Source organism: Clytia hemisphaerica, unplaced genomic scaffold, assembly GCF_902728285.1.
Source record: "Clytia hemisphaerica strain Z4C2 unplaced genomic scaffold, Clytia hemisphaerica genome assembly, whole genome shotgun sequence".
Taxonomy (NCBI): Eukaryota; Metazoa; Cnidaria; class Hydrozoa; order Leptothecata; family Clytiidae; genus Clytia; species Clytia hemisphaerica.
The window spans coordinates 379,764-402,075 of NW_027103358.1; the positions used below are offsets into that span (position 1 = coordinate 379,764).

A 22,312-nucleotide genomic window follows, 5' to 3' on the forward strand; every position below is an offset into this window, starting at 1 on the left:
ATCCTATCGATGGGAACCATGTTAGAGCAGTTAATCATTTCACAGCGATGAAAATATTTTCTTTATTGTGCGTTCAACCAAGCTATACTTTGGTAGCTCTATGTTTTTTCTTCCCAAAAGACTAGCAGGTTGGAAAACTGAGAAGAATATTCCGCCTCTTTCATTGATAAAACCTAATTCTGATATATTTCTTTTTGAATTCTGATTTAATTTTGACTTTGAAAACTGCTGGAGCTCTCACTATTATTGATTATTGATATTGATATTTTGATTTTATTCCATTAATAATATCCATTTTTTCAAACAACAAAAAGGGCAAAATATTGGCTTTGGATGCTTTACCATCTCTCAACAATAGTGGGAAAATTGTGAAAATGAATCTCAAATTCAAACGTTTTTATCAAGAATCCTGGCGAAGGTTCCCGGGGGGGGCACTGGGTTTGTGGACTGACGGTATGTGCGGGCCAAAAATTGGCTTTTAAAATTGCACCCTTACAGTGCAGCAAAAATCAGTGAAAATCATACCCTTAGAGTGCATTTTCCCCCAAATTTTCGATCCCTTTCGTGCAAAAAATAGTCAAAATTCTAGCATTTTTGGTCAAAATATCTAGATTTTTCAAGAATTTTCTGAAATTTCTACCCTTACAGTGCATCTCTAGTTTTTCCGACCCTTACAGTGCATTTGAGGTGCCTTGAAAAAGACACCCTTAGTGCCCGCACATACCCGTCGGTCCTTTTGCCCAGCTGCCCCCCCCCGGGCGAAGGTTCCATTACTGTAGTATGACTTTTGGAGAAGAAGAAATTTTCGGAAATTTTTTTTCCCACAACAGCTTGTTTTTATTAGTTTGTTTTGGCTAAAAAATTAAGGTTTTGGTCTTTGAGCGTAGTTCATTTATTTTTTGATGTTGCTCTTCAGAGCTTCATTAACATATTATTGCAAGTTAGGTGTAGTTGTTATTAACACTCAAATGCATTCGATTGTGCAAATTTTGTCTTTGCAGCTCTTGTTTTTCCCAAAGCTATTTCGGTTTCAGTTTTAAATCTAAAGTTTACATTCTTTTTTGAAGTTCATATTGTCCTGATAATGTTATATGAACGGTGAAACAACATTGCATGCCATCTGGTTTTTTGTATCGGGATCGTGACAGGTTATAGCAGAGTCCTCTCAGTACTGGAAAACGAGAATCTAATCCTATACTGTTATCGGTCTCTATTCTAAGAACATCTTTTCCAACCCATAACTGTGAATCTATTTTCGTGTTTCAAACAAACAGCTATCACGCAGAATGGTGAAACGTTTCTAGCAATAGTTCTTTGATGAATCTTAATCTGTCATTTTCTCCCCGTGACTGCTACTTACGTATTAGTTTTAACTTGTCGTCGGCAATAAGATAAATACAAAAATGGAAATAGCAAGATCGAATTAATTTGTTATGGTGTATAATAGTAAAAGAAACCAATATGAAGTCGGAATTTTGTGTGAGGTTTACTCTAATTAAATCGATCCGCTTATATGGACTTAATTTTTATATAAGTTCTAATATTCGAACATTTTAACATGGTATTATAGTCTTATGAGGTCTCAAAAATCTCTTCTTTTCTAGATTAATTCACACTATATAATATCTGTCATAAAAAATCATCTTGTCTGTCGGAATTGTCTTATTGTTGTTCCTGATTTGATGTCGAAAATGATGAGGAGATTTTGTAAAGATATCAACGTCTGATTAACTGTTACATACAAAATGTCTTCCGAACATGAAACGGAACTTATACCAGGCCAATCAAAAACAAAACAAGACGGAGAGTCCAACGAAGTACGGACGTTGATCAAGAACCCAATACCAGCGATCAAACATCAGAAGATTTTTCACATCGTTTTGGGTGTTGCATTGTTTTTCTTCATTTTGGGACTTGTGTTTTTAATATTTGGTGTGTATTCGTATAAAAAATCGCTGTGTCAAGAAGATGGTAGATCGATCTCGTTGAATAAAGACCAAAAGAAATTTCGATCTTTCCTCAAAGACACTTTTAATCTTTATCATGAGAATTATCCAAATGAAGCATACACCGACCCGTCATTGCAGCCCCGCCAATATTTCGAAAAATTTGTCCCGTATGATCCGTCCTGGAAGTCATTAAAGTCACGAACAGACCACGCAATTAGATTACAAAAAGAACTTAAAGACCTAGATATCAATTTATCCAACTTGCGGCCGCGCGAAAAGAAAGCGTACGCGCAGCTGGAGCATTTCTTGGAATCCATATTTGGGAACCCTTACGATGAGAACTATTACACAGGGGACTGGATGCTAGGCACCAATTATGGATGTTGGCAGCGTTTCTGTGAACTTTTTCAACCACTGGATAAAATATTTCAACATAAGAAATTTGTTCCGGAAACATATAATGATTTAAACAAAATTGTTTCCAAATTGAAACTGTTTAAAAACTCTATTGAAAATTACAAACATAATATTGTGTTGGGTGTTCGTACTGGGATGGTACGACCGTCTGAAGTCTGCCAAAATGGTTACGATATTTTTGTTAGCCTTTCCCCAAAAGTGAAGCATCTTGGAGCTAAAGGTAGGTTTCTATTTGCACTGGATGTTGCGAATTCCATTTGAGATGAGATGCTTCAGTCATTTTCTATCTTCCTGTATCATATTGACATACCTTAGCTACGAATTATTATTTTCTGAGCAGAAATGTTTCGAGTAATGCACTAGGTTGCTAACCCTTTAACTGCCGATGTCGGCATATGCCGACATGAGCATTTTCGATTTCTTTGCCGATGTCGGGATTTGCCGACATGGGCACTTTCCATTTCTTTGCCGATGTCGGGACTTGTATTAGATTTTGTATTAGATGGTTTGAAATGAAAAAAGATAATAGTTAAAAGCTTTTCTATGTTGAAAAATAACTATTCAAGAATGTTCAACTCAAAATTATAGTCCTTGGCTGATACTTCATATATTATTCAGAAAATTAAGTCAAAATCGCTACCTTTTGCCCATGTCGGCATATGCCGACATCTGGCAAATAGGTCGAACCTTCTTTTTTTCCCGTGGCAAATAGGTCAAACCTTAAATACGAACGGCAGTTTAAAGGGCTAAAAAGCTAGTCCATGGTAGAGAATTTTGCTGTTATAAGTAATATCATTGGTTCGTTATATCCTTATCAGGACATGAAAAATCAACAATAATGTATTTAACTCGAATCTTTACTCGAGGATAAAGAATTTAAGAGAATGATTTTAAGATTTCGGATGTAAGGTTTCTGGAAGGAAATTCTTTGAAAATTGGTTTAATCTTCAACTTTACCTAATTAGTTTTTACACTGTTTCATTCTCAGGTGTATTGAAGGAGCGTTATACAAAGACTCTCTTGGATTCCAAATACTACGACAAGATCAGCGTGAAGGATGTGGAGGCTTTCAAAACACAACATAAAGTCAAAAACATCACCGAAAAAATGTCGGATGTTTTGCTCGATTATTTAGGAAAACCTTTACATGAGTTCATCGAGTTTTTGAAAACTAATCACAGCCGACATTGTGTCCCATCGAGTGTCTCAAGTGGTCTCGCTAACCTTCCTTTGAAACGTGTGTGGCTTGACCAAAAAGAAACTGACATCGAGACAACACAGAAACTACCGACCGGCGAGATATTGAAGGGCGCTAAATCATATGAAATGATATTACCGTATTTTACGACAACGTCAAAATATGACGTCAGTTCGATCAATTCCCTTGGTGAAACAGAAAAACAAAAGCTTTACAAAAGAATCAAAGATATTGCTGTCCAAATCATTAAAAAGCCTGAAGCTGAATCAATCCGAGAATTAAAAATCGATTTAGAGCACCCCCGTCATTTTTTCAATACCACACCTATTCCTGAGGAAGAAAACGGACAAACCGGGGGTTCACGTTGTCATGATATGAAAACAGCGAGAAAATATTGTCCAGTTCGTTACGAAGCAATGCAAGCTTGGTTTGAGTACGTTCAAATGACGATGGCTCGTTTACACCCGATGCTGGTCAATATGTTTTACCAAGCCGGTGATAAAGTGACCACTCCAAACTGTGCTATTGGTTTGCGAGCTAACTTCAACCCAGGGTTGACCTCGCATTTTTACACGCAGAGTGACTCGAAATGCAGCACGCAAGCGTATTATAATATTCCGTTTTTCACAAAAAAACCGGGACCGAAATACGGAATTTATTCGGTGGTTGGACATGAGACAAGGCCTGGACACCATACTCAGGTAAAACATAATTATCTGATAAACTTCATCAAATTGGTTTTTACAAAGTGTGTTCCAAAGAGGAATCAAAATAAAAGTTGGTTCGTGAATACAATGGCTGTCAAGAAAAAGAAAAAGAATATTAAATGAATTTTCAAAACTAATTGAAGGCATTCTGTACAACCCTTGCCACTAACAATTTGCGTACAAGCGAGGGTTGGGTTAACGTGTCCAGTCACTTTAAATGTGCACTCTTTTATGCTACCATGTGGGAACTGTATCGCTTTACCTAGACAAAGTCCTTAAGGTTGGTTTCCATGCGGTAGCTTACAAAAAGTGCACACTTAGAGAGATAATAGACTTTAGGTCCGATCGCGTAAAAATGTCTAGATTCATTTTGATACTGCGGACTCTCTTTAACTCGAATGTCTCCTTAACTCGAACAAGTTTTCTGGTCCTTTCAGTTAAAAATGCTTTATAAACCTCATTTTCATTTTTCGAATTATCCTTATCAAATTTGTGCTCTTTTGCGTGTTCGAGTTGTAAAGGCTCCACTGTAGCACCAAACCAAAAAAATTGTTTTCATCGAGTCAAAATGATCCTTATAAGTCTTAATACAACCTCATCGATAAGCTTGCCCTTTCTTTTAAAACTTCATTCAAATTTTTTGTAGAGTCAAGGCTTCAACGAACATTTCTCATCCAGTGGAAATAATGACGTCATCGATTGGTTGAACACGATCACTTATTATTCAGCGTTCACCGAGGGTTGGGCTTTGTACGCTGAGAATCCTTTGTTAGCGGTCGAAACAGATCTTTATAAAAATGAGCCGTTGCAAGAATATGGTATGATAAAATGGCAGATATGGCGCGCCTTAAGATTGGTCGTTGACACTGGATTGCATTTTAGAGGTATTAATTCTATTCTTTTCTATCAACTAAAACTAGCGGTTCCAGATGTCGTCACAGGCGACTTTTCTCACAATCCAAAATATTTGTAATAGGCTAAAGGAAGGGGGATTTGAATTCCTATTCAATTTCTAAATGAAATATTTAGTACTTGAACCGTGGATAATTTAAATGATGAAATTTCAATAGAATCTAAATGATAGTAAAATTTTATTCGAGCAGAAGATTAACCACAGCAAATTATTTTCCTCTAATTTTCTATCCGATCAAAAATTGAACTAGCACTCTGGTACGCTATGATCGATTAGGAGTCATTGAGCCAATGCTGGTGGAATGAGTGAGCTTAATTCTGTGAAGAGTTTTTTTAACCAAGCAATAGTTGAATGATTTATATTTGTGAAATAAAATTAAAATTAAATAAAGTAAATTCATAAATTATAATAAATAAATTACAATATAGTTAAAATCGCTCGCGAAATCAAAACGCTACAGAGAAAGGCTTCAAACACGTACGGTTATTATCATATAGATGGGGAAAACTACGGCTTTTAGAGGATTCTGCAATTTATCAAATTGACCCCTAATTAGAGATTCTTTTTTATCATCCTCTAGATTTAATTTAACTGATAAAAACACTTACCGGTAACAAGATAAAGTATCTATCTCACGAACAAGAACAACTTAAAGAACTTTTTGATTTTGAATTGTGAATGGAAACTAACGAGTTACATGTTTTTTCTATAAGCATAACGTTTATAAGCATATGTGGGCTCAGTTTTTGTTACCTAAACAATGGCTCTATTGTTTAAGAACAATAGAATGCTAAGCAGACACTTGCTTATCAAAAAACTTGTTTTTATAAAATGAGTGAAGGGATTGGGTACAAGAAATCGTATTTATGGATGAATTTTTTTTCAACAGGAATGAAATTAAACGAAGCACTGAAACTGTTTGCAGAATTTGCATGGGACGAAACGGACCAATCATACACCGATGTTGTCCGGTACATGGGGTTACCGGGCCAAGCTACTTCTTATACCATCGGACAACTAGCAATCATTCAAATGAGAAAAGAGGTGGAAGACGCCCTTGGAGATGAATTCAATGAAAAGGAATTTCATTACATCATACTTTCGCAGGTAGATTTTTGTAGTTTTTTTTTAGATTGAAATCCGATGTTACGTGGGCAAAATGGGTTTGCTGCTTGCTACTGAATTGTGGCGCTCAAAAAGTGTTTAAAGAGAGTTTTTTTGCGTTCAGAACCTTTTAATTATCAGTCCTATATAGGTCCAAGAGGAACTGTAGTTAATTTCAAGTTAAAGTAAAAATCTTTGAACTCTTGAGCTGCTCTTAGATATGTACAGGTTCGATATATAAATTTCAGGCCTTAAGAATATTTCATCAATTCAGCTTGCATTCTGTATCTTAGGGTTCGGCTCCATTGCAATATCTACAAGACTACACCAAAGATTTCATACGGTGCAAACTTAAACCCGATTCGTCACCCGATTGCCCAAGTATACTAGATCCGAAGAGAGCAAATCATCCGAAAATGAAATCCGAAAAAATCGGGACAGATGAACGTTGGGAGCAAGTGCGAAGCGTTCTTCATGGACGACACAACAAACATTATCATTGACAGAACTTTCCTTGATATTTCTGCTTTAGACAACTTACATGTTATTACAACGTTTATCTGTCGTTAGATGAATGTTATGGACATTTCATTAACTTTTGCCTTTTTTTGGTTTGAGTTATAAAGTCATATACACCAAGTCCTTTTCCTCAGATGGTCTTCTAGTTAACCTCGCCTTAATGGTACTTGCTTGAATTGAACTTGTTGATAAACTGAAAACAGAAAGTATCGAGTATGATCAGTCCTCATCAGTGTCTTCATAGATTGTCACAGTGATGGAGGGTGTTACCATATTCCACTTTCCTTTTGTGGAAGTATTTCACGCTCTCTCCTTGGTGGTTGAGACAATTTGATTACTTTGATTAATAAAAGGGCATTCCGCTGATTCCATTGACGCTGGTTCGTAGATCCATATCAATCTAAGCGTTCCTACTACTGAAAATCGAATTGAATAGAATTACATTTGGTTGTACGAAACTACGGACATAGGTTGCATGGGTAGATGCACTAATGTTAAACTGTGAATCATTCTATTCCAGCTTGATATTATAAGCACTAATTGCCCTTATTGGCCCTTACTTCGTTACTTTTTTGTCGCTGGCTCAAGGGCCGGCGTAAGGGATCGGGATTAAATACACGGGCTGCAAAATTGTATCAATGCAGTCAAAACATGTGATTAGTATATGTAATCACTGTAATCACATGATAACGAGTGCAATTCGAATATAATTGCATGAGTGATTTTTTTGTTATTAATTTTAATTAATTCGAAACAAAAAAATCACGAGTGCAATTTTCGAATTGTACGAGTTATTATGTGATTACGAGCTAATCGCACAATGGCTTTCACTACTTTTTCCCAGTTAGGAAAGTAAATTACAGAAATTACACTGAGAGTTTTATATTTTTCTCTTCTCTTTATGTCTTTCTTTTATTGTTGTTTATTGATTTTCTTTCTCACAAAATAAATTTCGAATGCAATTAAAACGTTCGATGCAAAAAAAATGTAAGAAAAAACATTAAAATCTATTTTGTAAACACGCCGCATTGGAGAGTGTGATTAACGATTAATTGCTCTCTACAGGATGCAATTAACGATTAATTGCCCTCTTTAAGGGCGTGCCAAATAAGAAAAAATAACCCATCGTGCGATTACTCGAAAAAGTTCATGTGATTTTATTCCCATGTTACTGCATGCTTAACAACTTACAGCTGATAACTTTTATTAGTGTCAATAAATTCGAACCAATCAGAAAAAAATGTCATGTAATAAGCACATAAAAATTTCGAGTAAAAGCGTGATTTGTCCTGTGTATTGGGCCGGGCTAAAAATGGAAAAATTTTGCGTAATAAGGACTGGCATAAAAAGGGTCGATAAGATAGCTCTTTATTTTATTCCCGCAAGCTCTATAGATGTTCTCCCCTTCTCACCTAGATAGGGTTTGTTGTAGAAGGAATCAACATTCTAAACAACAAGAACTCAAAGATAAACACTGCGTTTCCAGCTTATGGAAAATTTCAGAAGTGAACTTCTTAGCGAATTAAGGCTTGGGGACACGAGAAGTTTTTTTCGCGTTGGTGCAATTCAACATATTCCATCCCACCAACACAAGAAAAAAAATGCGTGTCTCATGGTGTTTTTTTTTTGTTTCATGGGACAAAAAGTGAGGGAAATACCCAAAAGACACGTTGATTTTGTCCCTGGGACAAAAGTGAGAGAACCACAAATGTTATTAAAAGAAAAATGGGGTGGAGACACGAAAAAGCCTTTCAGGTTGAGCATGTTGCATTGCACCAACGCGAAAAAAACTTCTCGTGTCCCCAAGCCTTTGGTAAACTGAGTATTTTATTGTAAAGATTAATATTTGTGATTGATTATGTTCTAGGGGATTATTTAATTGTCACCATTATTTTTTCATTGTCTTCGATATAATAATGTAAAATTCTGTATTATATTGCGTATGTACATAGTTAGAAAGAAGAACCATGGCTAAAAATAACATTTTCTTCTATATCTACCGTACAGTTGACCTCAAAACAGATTGTCATTGTTTTCTGTCCAATCACGCTGAAGCTCTAAAGGGATGTGTGATAACAAACGATCTGACGAATAAGCTATATCGGTTTTGTATGAACTGTGTATTTCTAATGGATTGAGAACGAGAAAAAAGTTGCGAAATTTTTTAATTGCTGTATTATGAAAAAAATTCAATTTTTGACTTCCTGGCACAAACCAAGATTCTTGCTATAGAATTGACTATTTCTCTCAGATAGTTAGTTTTCAAGCGTCCTCAGAGGCTAACGCGAAAGAAAATTATGACCATCTTTTATGAGGTTACCGTTATGCTAAGATTCTATAAGATTAATCTGCGCCGAAATTAGACTAAAGGCTGCACTAATAATTTTGCTGGTGGACGCTGAAAAACACGAAAATTCCAAACAACAACAAAAGAAACTACTGAGAGTTGATTTGCAATCCCTTATTTTCAAAACATTGCTTCATCCTATTTTTACCTTTCCAAAACAACTAGAATCTCTGGCAGACTGCTTTACAATCCGACTAAGCAAATCTGAAAATCATATACATAATACCAGGCCACATAATCGCGCCATGCAAACAATCAAAAAAAGCTCAAATTGACCCCGTAGGCTACGCTAAAGTCAAAATGCTTTGTCCAATCATTTTGAATGGGGAAGAATTATTAACTTTCCGTCCGCTCGGGCCAATTTTGGCAGACTTACAAAGTGGTACGGGGGCCGAAAGGATCATTGAACATTCAATTAATTCATTATCGTTCGTGTGTGAAAACAAAAACAAAGGAAAGAGAGAGTCCTTAGGGAGCTAATGTCGAGTCAATTCGAAAACACAATGATCGTGTTCAGGTTAAGCAATTAAAAAAATTAGCATTCAACGTCCGTCGGGGCACAACCTTACATGCCTTTTGAGAATCATGTTATCAAATAAAAGATAATATAATAATCTAAATAGTCACATACAAAACAATCCCTTGGGACATCAAATTCTCAACTCATCGATTGAATTGCAGTTATACTATAAATTTGAAATACTGTCTGTACATACAAATACATCAGTGGAGAAATAGTGACTTGTGTCAAGGGTTCCAGCGAGAAGAAATATCAAAAAGACGATAAATTCTACAATGAACACAATGTAAGACTTGCTATTTTCCAGATCAGATAAACTCTACAAACAAAATAATTCGAAATAGTTCATGGAATGGATTCTCTATATTTATTGTTCCTTCTTCTTGCTGCAAGTTTTATTTTTGAGCCACATTTGATTTTAAATTTTAAACAATTACCTGAGGTAGAAAAATATAATTACAAAAAAAACTGATAAGGACAAACTGATAAAAATTCGAATTGAAGAATAGAAATTATGATAATGTTTTAAGACTCCTTATCCTTAAAACATCATTAGTTTTGCAAATTTAAGCCTTGTGATTCTTCTAATAAAACTGTCTTCTACATTATCTTACAGAAATATGGCGGTTTTATGGTTATCGATCATTTGTATCTCGTTTCTGTCGAATCGTGTCCAAGCGACTAATACAACGTCCAACGCAACGTCATCTGGAACAGGCCCAGGTATAAATCCAATAAATCATCAATTTTCGATTGTTTACCATAGTTAAAAATTTAACGAACTGAAAATGACGCGGGAAATAACGAGAGCTCAAGGTAGAAGAGTTTAGGCCTTTCCGGACGATAGAAATGTAAAAAAAAATCAAATGTTTTGAGTCTTGCGTAAGCGTCTTAGTGCGCACGGTGCCTTAAATAGACCTACCTTACTCGAAATTTCCTGATGTTTCCAACGACACCATACTTATAATAATCCAAAAGTTCCCTTAACAGTCGAAAAACGCTTCAATTGCAGAGATCCACTTTTTTTGGTGATTTTGGTTGGTGCTTTTGATGTTTAGGGAACTTCAGGATTGTTATGGGAAAGTGCAGTAGCTGAAAAAGCTCTTGAGAAGACTTTCGAGATATTCTTGTTTGAAGTATGGTCACTAGTATGTCCCACTTCTTGGCACGTGCGCTCGGAAAGAATCAAGTCAAAAACACATTAGTTTATTGGCAAAAATTTCATTAATTAAGTCAATGAATTTTGAGAACTTGATGAAATTATTTAATCATAATTGTGTTTTAACATTTTCCCAACAATCGGTAATTTTGTGATTTTAATCCATTCTTTAACTTCAGACTTCATTAGCGATTGCGACACCGAAAAGATGACTATCTATATTCGTAAAGATAAAATTTCAATCCCTGAAAGTGATCTTTCTCAATACAACATTTCTTGGAATGATCCTAATTGCGGACCAAGTGAAAGTACCAATGATACACATTTGGTTTTGGTGGCCGGTTATTCGTCTTGTGGTACCCAAGCTGTTACCGAGGGTGATCACGTGATATTCAAGAATAAGGTAGGGCTGATTTTACAAATAAAGGATAGCAACCATTATGTTTTTTGAATGATTGACAGCCGTGAAATCTTTCGATAAGCTTCAAAAAATGTGTTGTTTCTTTTCTCATATTCGAATCTAATTCAGTCTTTCTGGTATTTTGACCAGGGGAAGATTCTAAATATTTCCTAAAGATTACTTTCTAAGTGTTTTTTTGTCGATTTGTCACAGCTTGTCTGTTACCAAATGAATGCCAAATGAACGTCAAGTGAATCTCAACTTCAAAATGTTTTTATATTCCCCAGGTATCCATTAATTTGAACAAAACAAACTCGTACAAAAACGATCTATTGGAGAGGATCGACACGTTCGCCACATATTCCGTTGAATGCAATGTTCCGCAAGGAGTGAATGTGACACAAGAAAATGGAGTCAATATCACCAAAGCTGATTTGATTGAAGGAGTATCAAGTATGTATAGCGTCAATATCGCAGCTCTGGAAACTTTCCTCGCAGGCAGCGGGGATGAAAATTCTTAATGAAATCCCAATGGGGATAAAAATTCTATTTCCAAGCTTGAAATATGCAATGAGGATGGTTTTGGAATAAAATTTTTAAACATTTAATTTCGAATGGGGACGAAATCAAAGCCAATTTCTGAGTGGGGTTGAACTTTGTATGGTATTCTCCCACCGAAGACGAAATTTTGGCCTAATTTTCCAGTGGGGCTAAGGTCCCAACGTGTCTGTGACAAAGTAGAGTGTTTATGTATAGGAAACCAGCCGATCAATGGAATACTTGGATTAACATAGTATTGGATTGACAGAGACGCGCAGCGTTGACCCTTTTTTAACAGCCCTTTTGTAGCCTGGGAGCACGTTCTAGCAAGAATGTCTCGTTGTAAAATCTAACGTTTTCGATATTTAGCTTTTATGAGGTCCGTAATGAAAATTTAAATTAAAGCAAGATTTTTTATTAGCCTCATATTTGAACCCTTATAGGTTCAACCGATCAATTCACTGTCTCGATGAATCTCCATAGCGACTCAGAATTCGCCGGAAGTCTCGGTTATCCTGCAGTTATTGATACATTAGGACGTTTCAATTTGGAACTTGAGATCGACACTGTTGCAAATTTATACATCATTCCACGAAATTGCTATGGTACTTCAACTTCGAATCGAGATGATGCCATTCGAGAAGCCTTGGTCACTGACGGGTAATGCAACGGCTTTGTTCTTTTCTAGAATTGGTGATTGTTATGACTTTGTATTCCTAGATGGTCGTATATTCACTGTACTGTATTTTCGTTTATTTTCGTTACCCTGTCCACGATAGATATCCTGGGAAATTAACTTCAAAGTTTGTTTTATTGAATTTAGCGTATTTTAAATTTGTCACTACTGTTACAAAACCGGGGTGTTTCCGTACAAAAACATTTCATGTATGTTATGAACCATTGAGCTGATGAAGTGATTGGGTTGCTTCGGGGTTGCTTTTAATTCCCGAATGAAAATTCATTTATGTCTGATAATACCCCTTGACTGAACAGTTGGATATCGCCGTTGCTAAAGGTGCTAGGGTCTTCATTCGCTTTATTTAATTTTTCCTTACTATTTAAATTGCTTTTCAGATGTCCCAATCAAGACCACGTTTTCAAAGTAGAAACCAAAGCTGACGATGGCAAGAAATTCCAATTTTCACTCAATGTTTTCCGATTCAAAAACTCAAATGGTATGGTGTACATTCATTGTTCTGCCCACGTATGTTTGACAGGTAGCAACGACACCAACTGTCAATTTGGTTGTCAGGGAAACACCAGACGACGAAGACGTTCAGTGGAGGATAATGCCTTGACACAACTTGATTTAACCAAAGATTATGACATTCGAACTGGGTTGATTATTGTCACCGAAAGTTCCAGAAGTAAGTTGGAATATTGAAAGTGCTGGATACTGTAAAACCAAATTAACCAAATGATATAAGTGCAATTAACACCTCGCTAAGAAACCTTTGAATTCTCCTTAAATCAATTAAATTCAATCAAAGTTTGGGTTCAAGTCACCTGCTTAATAGTAGGGGGCCAAGCCTTGGGTCCCGTGACATCTTTTCTAAGACCGAACCATTTTTAGTCTATTCCAAAGAACAGTATATTACAAGATATTTTTGAGAGGGAGGACGTGGATTAGGCCCGGGAAAACTTTTTATGACCAAAATAGTGACGCCATAGGCAAAACTGCAAGGGAAAATCGGGGTAGAGAAATAGCTGATTTTCAAAAGTCAAAATAAACGAAAATGATTTGTACCATCTGATAAAGCATGAACTCTCTGACTAAAACACACAAAGGAATACAGCCGCTATAAGACCAACTAACTGTCAGCTCTACTGTGATTTGACGTCAAATCTCGTCTTGATCGTATACTGACGAAAGTATGTTTTTTAACTTTAAATGGCTGTATTTCTTTGTGTGTTTTAGTCAGAGTCTTCTGGTCTTATTTCTGGGCAAAAAGTGAAGTATTGTTCTTGTAAAGAATATTTCATGAATGGTGGGTTGCTAACTTGCTAAAAGGAGATATTCGTATCTTATAGTAAGCCTTGGATCCCGTGACATCTTTTCTGGGGAAAAAGCCAAGCCTCGTAAAAAATTATTCTGTTTCTTGTAAACAAAGTCTTATAAGTAAAACTCTGAATTTTCATTCTTTTGGTAAGTGAATCATTAATCATGAAAGTGTTCCAAATTTTTTGAAATCTGATTTTCATCTTCTAGATAACGATTCATCTCAACAAGACACCAAAGAATCGCAATCCAGCGACAATGATCAATTCTTTCAAACCACGACCAATATCATTCTCATTGCACTCATCTCGGTGATGTTTATTTTCGTTTGTTCTGTCATGGTGATTTTTTGTGTTCGTCGCCATCGAAGTGATTCAAGAAAGGATGTAACAATGGAAATGCGATGAACCAAAGCGGAAAGAGATACACAAGGTCACTGCTCCATCTAGTTACAAATTTCGATTAGTTTTCTTTCAAATTTGTTTGTATTTTATAAATTTCAAAATATCACGAAATGTTTTAAAAATTGTAAAAAATTCATAATATAAATATAGAAAAAGATTTTACCAGTAAGATTAAAGTCCCTTCGTTGAACTATTTTTTGACACCTGTTAGTGCAGTGACTTATCGCAATAATCACTTATCAGTTTGAGAAAAAAAGCATTGACAGAGCCACCACGTCGAAAGTGTCCAAACCATCAAGCATAATATACCGTTGGAAATTTCATCCTGAACAACTTTTTTGCTTACAGTTTTTCATGAAAATGATATAAATAAAAGTTACGAGCCGTCAAAGAAGTCATGAAAAATTTTATAGTTACAAACAAATCCCTCATGTCTTAGTATATAACGTTGGAAAGGAAAATTCATGCTATACAATTCAGATGAACATAATTTCAAGCTAGTCAACAAAATGGTTAACGTTAAATTCTTTTAATGTGCCCTGAACAAATCAGCTCCTCTAAAATCCTAAATAGTTGTCTAGCGGGAGTGTTGGAATAATGTTTTCCTTATTCTGATATAATATAATATAATTTCTTGATTTTTTTCTTTACCTAGCAGCGCAATGAATATCCTAAATTTGTTAGTTTTTTTTTCCTAACAATTTTTAGGCCAATTCCCCTTAGGGGATGGTACAATTTATTATTATTATTTATTTATTATTCTGATAAATCAGAAAATACTGCCACCGACGTTGAATTTGAGCATATCCGGGATGTTGTTAGCTGGAATCAACGGATTAGAATAGGTGGATTAACTTCTCTCGTTGCTCCCAAGAGAGATCCATTGTCTTCTCATTGTTACAAGAAAAATCTGTAAATGACTCTGCGCACTCCTCGTTTAGTTTTTTCATTGTTTTTATAAGAACAATTTTCCAATTTATACAGTTTCGAAAACGAATTTGTCCTATGATTCGATCAATTTTGATGATTTTGCAAATATTTTAAATCCTGCACTTAAGTTTTAGCATCAACAAACGCTAGACCAGTTTTAATGTAAATTTTTAATCTTTTGTCAATGGCAATCTTCAGATAAGTGAAAATTAACGTATGGTCTATAACTAAGAAACTATCGATGGGTCACGAATGGGTTGCATACTGGTGAAAGAAGACTGTATTTAGAATTAGGAAAATAAATTTCAAATTATTTGGCTAATTTCTGCATTGGATAGAAAGGGCTAAAAAAGTGCATTTTCTTATTTAAAATGTACCACGTGATACGTAATGACCAATGAAAATGTTGAAAGTAATGATTTTTTACAACTTTTTTACAACTTATCAAGTTTTAATTGCTAGCAAACTCGTAAAAAAGTTTGATAACCTAACGAGGAGTGTTTTCTATGAGTTCTTAATCCACCTATTCTAATCCGTTGCTGGAATGATTATACAACTTTTAGAACAGATAATGAATATGGAAAGAATATGGTAAGAATATCACCATCATGGAATTTAGCAACTGAAACTAAGATGTGATGTGCGAAAAAGCTAAGAAATGGAACTCCAAATGCGATGGTGATTTCATTTGACGTGTGAGAGGAAGTCCCAGAACAGATAACCTTCGCTTGATAAAAACAAACAAAAATTTTGCCAAGCAAAAGCTGTCAATATCTAGCCTCAGTAGCAGCGACGATGAGCTGCCAACAAAACATTAGCTTTTTTTAAATTGTAAAGTAGCGTTGACTTTTATTAGCCTTTGTTGCTACCTTTTCGTCAACATGAAATAAACTAAACTAAAGTCTGTCCAGATATAATTGGCAGTGGAAACAAGAATGCCTGTAACTTTTGATAGTCAAATATAATTATGGAAATTTTTTTTGCTTGTTTTAGAGAATCAAAAGCGCTATATTTGAATGTACTTTTGGTTGAAAAATTCGCGATTTTTAGCGGTTTAATTTGCGATTGTAAAAATTGATCTTTTTTTCTACTTATGCTATAACGTTCATTTTTACACCAGTGGTAGTTCAACCTTAGGTTAAGAAGTTTATTAAATTTCAAGGCAAACAGAAAAGTCCTTCGGAAGATATGGGACCCGAAATACCCCTTGGTAGCACTTTTCTGTGAAATGTTGTATCTCCAACTGATCACTAAAAACGGGGGTTATGTTATATTTTTTGAGCAGTGCAATTAAAAGTTGGAAAGTGTTGGTGCATTGGTATTATTGGTATCATTGATTATTTCGAAACTAAGTGAAATCACAGTATAATTGTTTTTATTGAAAAGATAAGCATGAACTTATATTGCCTTTGCTATTTTTAAGGTATTAAAGAACTTTGCTAATTCCCAAAACACTAAACACAGTTTGGCTATGAGGTCATTAAAGAGATCGTAAAATGTGTTATGATCGAACAACTGTTTTATCATGTCACTACCCCCGTTTTAGTAATAAGTTGGAGATTTGATATTTCACAGAAAAGTGCTACCAAGGGGTATTTCGGGTCCCATATCTTCCGAAGGACTTTTCTGTTCGCCTTGAAATTTAAAAAAATTCTTAACCTAAGGTTGAACTACCACTGGTGTAAAAATGAACGTTATAGCATAGGTAGAAAAAAAGCTCAATTTTTGCAATCGCAAATTTAACCGCTAAAAATCGCGAATTTTTCAACCAAAAATACATTCAAATATAGCGCTTTTGATTCTCTGAAACAAGCAAAAAAATTTTTCGCAATATATTTGACTATCAAAAGTTACAGGGATTCTTGTTTCCACTGCCAATTATATCTGGACAGACTTTAGTGATGCGTGATTGGACTTTTTCAAAACTAAATTCTTCCGTATCTGCATCTTTGCAGCTCTTGTTGTTTTGCAGCGACAAACATCAAACATCAACCATCGCTGTACAGTCGTGTTCAACCGAATAATATGATTATAAGTAACTTTAAGTTGACATTCCAGTATATTCTTTTGTTAATGCCGACTGCCCAATTTGTTTTTGTAGATTTGTGTTGGGTTGCTGGGAGGTATGTTTTCTTTTCTGGTCTTTTTTACTTACACTTATTTACTTGTCCTTTAAATCAGGAAACTTTTGAAACTTATGTACTATCAGTAACTCTGGCTTTTTTTTGGTTAGTATTTTTGCTTACTTACTTTTTTTTTTACTTGTCGGACTTGTGTAGCTAGCTAGGTCTTCGAGCAAACCACAAAGTCCAATGTGCAGAAGCAGCCACCGACCTAAAATTTGCAAATATCTGTTCTGATTTGCCAGCTGGAAGGATTTCCACGAAATTAAGAACAGTTCCTCGTTTTCCAGGCGAGAAATTTTTACTTCAGAACAGAACTTATATTTTTCCAGCTAGGAGGTAAAAAAAACTTTCAGAACAGATACGAAATTACCAGGCGATTGATTTTACGCGAGTTAACTGTTCTTATCTACCAGGGCTGAAATCTTATAAGAACAGATCGCTAAATTCCAGCTTGACATTGAAGGACTTTTACTAATTAACAGAAACTTAATTTTCCAGCTAACAGTTCGAACAGATCCACAATTTCCAGATGTTTTGTAGAACAGATGGAGAATTTTCCAGTCAGGGACAGTCGCCTTATTAGGAGACGCCTCCTGATTAGGAGACCCGTCTCCTAATCAGGAGGTTCACGTCTCCTAATCAGGAGACGGGTGTAATTATCTCGTGAACGAGCAAACTGCGCATGATTTAATTGCTCCCAATGGAAAGAGCACAAAAAATTGATTCCATATGGTGATTTTCAGAAAAATCCACCGGTGGAATCAATCACAATTCTAATAATCCATAAGAACCAATCAGAAGTAAGAATCTGTCTTCTGAACAAAAGGTCGTGGCTTCTTCGTAAAGACGAAAGACAGATCTGGACTTATTTCGTACTTTCCAGTCTCTTGTTTGTAGTTTTTCTGACTTTCTGGTTCTGTGTGAATTATTTACTATGTTTTCTAACTTACTGAGTGACTTACCGACAGATCGTCACCGGTGGGATTCGAACCCACTAAATGCAAAGTTCCGATGTTTTGAAACCCAATGCCTTATCCACTGCGCCACGGATTCATGCCGAGATAGCGTTTCTGATGGCTATTTATATTGTACAAACTGCAGACCAGACTGTATTAAGAGAAAATCACAAAAGAGTGCTTTTTTCGAGCTCCAACCCTAACCCTAACTGATAATAACCCAATTCCTAGCTAATCTGATACGTAACCACACCCAAACCACACCCAAACCCAACCCTACCAGGTCGCCTGCAGGTCCTGACACTATTCCTGCATACCGGATCCGAAAAATAGATACATGTCTTTCGTCTTTACGAAGAAGCTTTCACCTGAACAAAAGCGTCTCAAAAAGAAAAATGGCGGACATGAAAACAATCAAGAGGGGCTTCCTTGTAGTGCTTTATATTAGGATTGTGATCGATTGCACTGAGAAATTTTGATAATTTTTTTAAAACTTTACCAATTCGAGGCTGCTCTTTCCATTAAAACTAGTTTCAAAATGCGCGGAAAAGCCTAAAGCCCTTAAAATTGAGATCAAAGTTTTATGTCTCCTAATTAGGAGACGGGTCTCCTAATCAAGCGACCCCAAGCGACCTACATGTCTCCTAATCAGGAGACGTCTCCTAATAAGGCGACTGTCCCTGACTGTTTTCAGCTGCCACTCCAGGCAACCACATTCAGGACTTTTTTTAAATTCCCTCAGAACAGATATAGGAAATTCTTAGACACGTTATTTATAAATATAAGATAACAGACTATTTTTTCATAAGAACAGATCATATTTTTCCAGCTGGTCCCAATCTTCAGTAGAACAGATCATATTTTTCCAGCTGGTCCCAATCTTCAGTAGAACAGACCATATTTTTCCAGCTGGTCCCAATCTTCATTAGAACAGACCACTTTTTTCCAGCAGACTTTTTTCTTTAGTTCGGTAAGAACAGACCGCCATATCCAGCTGGAACGTGCCTTCAGAACAGATATTTTGAAGTCCTCCTTCGGTGGATGCTTTCGAATGTGCTCAGGTATAAAATTCTTGGTGATGAACCACACCACGCCTCTCTGTTAGTTTTGTTTGATCAATCTGTTGAGAGAAGAAGAATTTCAGGAGATATTTTTCATGTCAAGTCAGGGGGGGATACAGAGGCAGGGTACTAACCCATAGGGTACTAACTTGATTTTTCACTCAATTTCTTTTTAGTACCACCCACCCATATTTAGTACCGGGTACTACTTCATTTTTGCTGTAAAAAATAGAGACACCACCCCCTAGAATCTTATATTTTACAGATTAGATCAAAAGAGAGGGTACTGTGTTAGTTTTTCTGACTGAAATGAACAGATAATTCAAACAAACTGTCATTGATTAAGTCAGAGGCTTTTGTCCTTTGATTTTAATAACACACTTCTTGACCATTTCGGAAGTTTTGTCTTCACAAAAATCAAAAAATTTCTCAAAAGAGTAAAAAAAGTTTCTCAATTAAAAAAAATTTCAAATCAAAAAAATAATAATTTGAAAAAAGTCAAAATATTACAAAAGACTACTTTTTTATTGAAAAAGGAGCAAAACTCTGTGAAAAAGTACCCAAATAGTACCCTGTACTTGCTAGAAGAGTCAAAAATACACACCCCCACCCCTAAAGTAGTACCGGGTACTAACTTTTTTGAAATGCAAAAATAGACACCACCACCCGGCTATGGGTTAGTACCCTGCCTTTGTATCCCCCCCTGGTCAAGTAATGAATTTGAATTCTAAAAGTGGCCAAAGGAGGCAAAGCCAAGGATTTTCGTAAGCTTTTTATGTTCACATTATGTACTATCTAGCCTGGGAATCCAAGCGTTAAACTTTGTTCACAGTCTAGTTTATGATATTTTTGCTGCTTGTTGGGAGATTTTTCCCTGCAATGCAGGTTCAGTTTGATTGGCCAGCTTTCAGCGTATTATTAGCAGTACTTTCGCACGCATTTTGATAATTTCAATGTGCGCGCATAATTTATGGAAAGAGCTGACTTTGCAGAAAAAAGGAAAACAAATGAAAGTGAAGACTTAGATTCATTTAGAAACAAAATGGCTGTTGAGTGAAAGTCTAAATACACGTGGCTGATGTTTTAATTATGTGTTTTTTTTTAGTTTTGAAAGTCTTTAGAGCTTGTGAAAGAGTTTTTATAGTACCGTGAGAGGTCCTAAAGCCGACAGCCCAGCCTAATTCCGACCCCCCAAATAACTGTTATGAAAAAAAATTCTATGTTTACAAACATTCCCTCTCCAAGTTGAACGATAAACTATTGCTAGAACTCTCGAAACAAAACATCTAACAAGATAGCTGTAATGTCAAGATGTCAATTAATGTAATTAAAAAGTGCGAGTTGTAAAAATGATTACCTTTTATTCTGGATCAGTTGCTCATGTTTAAAACGATAACAGTTTTGTAATAAAAGTGACTTGTGCGAAATAACTTGGACTGGTTTCCATCAAGAAACAAACAGACTAAATTGTAAAAATGGCGCGAAGTTGAAAAAAGGGCGGATGTGATAGCACTAATTTGAATAACAAACATCGAATCAATGAGGCGGCAACTATCAACGCCCTCTTTACCACCTATAAGTCTGGATGTTTATTTACGGAAGGCCCGCAATCGGACAGCTCTTCATGTAAGTGTACTCTTTGAGGACATCATATTATCTTTACTAGAATAGGAGCAAGGTGTCATGTAATACATAATAATTGTAATATACGTTGTCTATTTGTATTCTTATCATGTAATATATAATAGTTGAATATAATGTGATATACGTCGTCTATATGTATCCTTACACAAAGTCCTAGCCCCGCAATCAAGCCAAGTGCCAGTGTAAAGTAATAGAAACCAGGCTTGATTATGTAACGTTTCAAAATGAGCACGCTCGTACACAGACCTCTTTTATATTTTTGTGTGCTTTGGAAAATCAAAACATCTCGTTACTTTCTATGATGCTGTTACTAATGTTGTCATTTATGACGTTGTGCATATTGCAATAAAAAAATATGTTTTGTTATAAGAAGCAATTATTGTTATTTGGTTCAATTGGTTCAGTGTATCAAATCTCTCAGTTTAGTTGACACTTTGGTATCTTCGTTGCGTCACAGCAAAAGGTTTGTTTTTATTTTAGTTTGTATCTTTGAAAGACCCCATCGGCTTTAGGCTGGGCTATCGGCTTTAGGACCTCTCACGGTAAGTTGATTATGTGTGTTTGCCTGGGTTTCCAAAGTTCAGAAAGTCTATCAACAAGGGTTCACACACAGACTGTTTATAACATTCAGTGTCAGACTAATCTACGGCTAGTACGAAACACAGGCCCAGGTCACAGGTTTCAGGGCCAGGGTTCAGGTTTCAGGGCCAGGGTTCAGGGCCAGGGTTCAGGTTTCAGAGCCAGGGTTCAAGTTTCAGGGTTCATGTTAAAATTGTGTACATTGCAGACCAGAATGTTCCGAGGCATATTTATTTATTCTGCAGACCATTTGCTTCGTGTTCTATATAATACAAGTGTGTTTTCTTTTTAAACTTTTAATAGTTTGGTGGTGAACAATACTTTTTAAAATATGAGACAGCAGGTAATACCACTACTACTTTCAGCGTTGCTTTGAAAATATTTCATAATTCAATTGACGTAGTACAAATTATCTTTTTGTTACAAAACTCGTTGAATAAACAATAATTAACATTAAGATTATTGAAATTAAAATATTCTATTACAAGCAGAATTATAAATCAAAGCATTAACCAAGAACAATTACTTACTATTATATTGAACAGAAGAATAACGAAAAATAATAAGTTATATTATTCCTCCTGTAAAAAGAAATATGGCAAAACACTTATCGTTTTTTGTAAGAGTAAGATCAGAACCAGTGGAAATCATCCGTAACATTAAATTATTTTTTCTTTCAAAGCAAGAAAGTATCACCCACCCATTTTTTAAAAAGAAATAGCTTTTTATAAAACTTATTTGGTAAGATGAAATTGGCTGGAATAGAAGACGACAATTTTTTTTTCTCTTTTTGGTAAAACCTGGTAAAACTAACTTAATTTTTTGTTGAATTTGTGTTCT

General features: G+C 35.5%; 2 protein-coding genes and 1 long non-coding RNA gene across 3 annotated transcripts; 2 read left to right on the forward strand and 1 right to left on the reverse strand.

Moving 5' to 3' along the window:
- Positions 1 to 1,579: 1,579 nt before the first annotated feature.
- LOC136821272 (uncharacterized) lies at positions 1,580 to 8,788 on the forward strand. The gene is made up of 5 exons (XM_067077504.1): positions 1,580 to 2,586; positions 3,355 to 4,265; positions 4,918 to 5,155; positions 6,074 to 6,291; positions 6,582 to 8,788. The coding sequence occupies exons 1-5, from the start codon at positions 1,746 to 1,748 to the stop codon at positions 6,789 to 6,791; spliced, it is 2,418 nt and encodes an 805-aa protein (XP_066933605.1). The 5' UTR covers positions 1,580 to 1,745; the 3' UTR covers positions 6,792 to 8,788.
- A 1,506-nt stretch (positions 8,789 to 10,294) lies between these two features.
- On the forward strand, positions 10,295 to 14,352 carry LOC136821280 (ZP domain-containing protein-like). The gene is made up of 6 exons (XM_067077515.1): positions 10,295 to 10,397; positions 11,013 to 11,236; positions 11,521 to 11,686; positions 12,217 to 12,433; positions 12,848 to 13,140; positions 13,983 to 14,352. The coding sequence occupies exons 1-6, from the start codon at positions 10,295 to 10,297 to the stop codon at positions 14,177 to 14,179; spliced, it is 1,200 nt and encodes a 399-aa protein (XP_066933616.1). The 3' UTR covers positions 14,180 to 14,352.
- A 3,484-nt stretch (positions 14,353 to 17,836) lies between these two features.
- Positions 17,837 to 18,841, reverse strand: LOC136821291 (uncharacterized). The gene is made up of 2 exons (XR_010848717.1): positions 18,557 to 18,841; positions 17,837 to 18,047 (listed from the first exon to the last, which is right to left on the reverse strand). It is a non-coding gene; the product is annotated as an uncharacterized lncRNA (long non-coding RNA).
- Positions 18,842 to 22,312: the final 3,471 nt, after the last annotated feature.

Excerpts from the sequence above, each read along its gene's own strand:
- LOC136821272 (XM_067077504.1), top strand. The coding sequence starts at position 1,746 with ATGTCTTCCGAACATGAAACGGAACTTATACCAGGCCAATCAAAAACA. Across the intron at positions 2,587-3,354 it reads GAAGCATCTTGGAGCTAAAG|GTGTATTGAAGGAGCGTTAT; the intron begins GTAGGTTTCTAT and ends TTTCATTCTCAG. Across the intron at positions 5,156-6,073 it reads CACTGGATTGCATTTTAGAG|GAATGAAATTAAACGAAGCA; the intron begins GTATTAATTCTA and ends TTTTTTCAACAG.
- LOC136821280 (XM_067077515.1), top strand. The coding sequence starts at position 10,295 with ATGGCGGTTTTATGGTTATCGATCATTTGTATCTCGTTTCTGTCGAAT. Across the intron at positions 11,237-11,520 it reads ACGTGATATTCAAGAATAAG|GTATCCATTAATTTGAACAA; the intron begins GTAGGGCTGATT and ends TATATTCCCCAG. Across the intron at positions 13,141-13,982 it reads TGTCACCGAAAGTTCCAGAA|ATAACGATTCATCTCAACAA; the intron begins GTAAGTTGGAAT and ends TTCATCTTCTAG.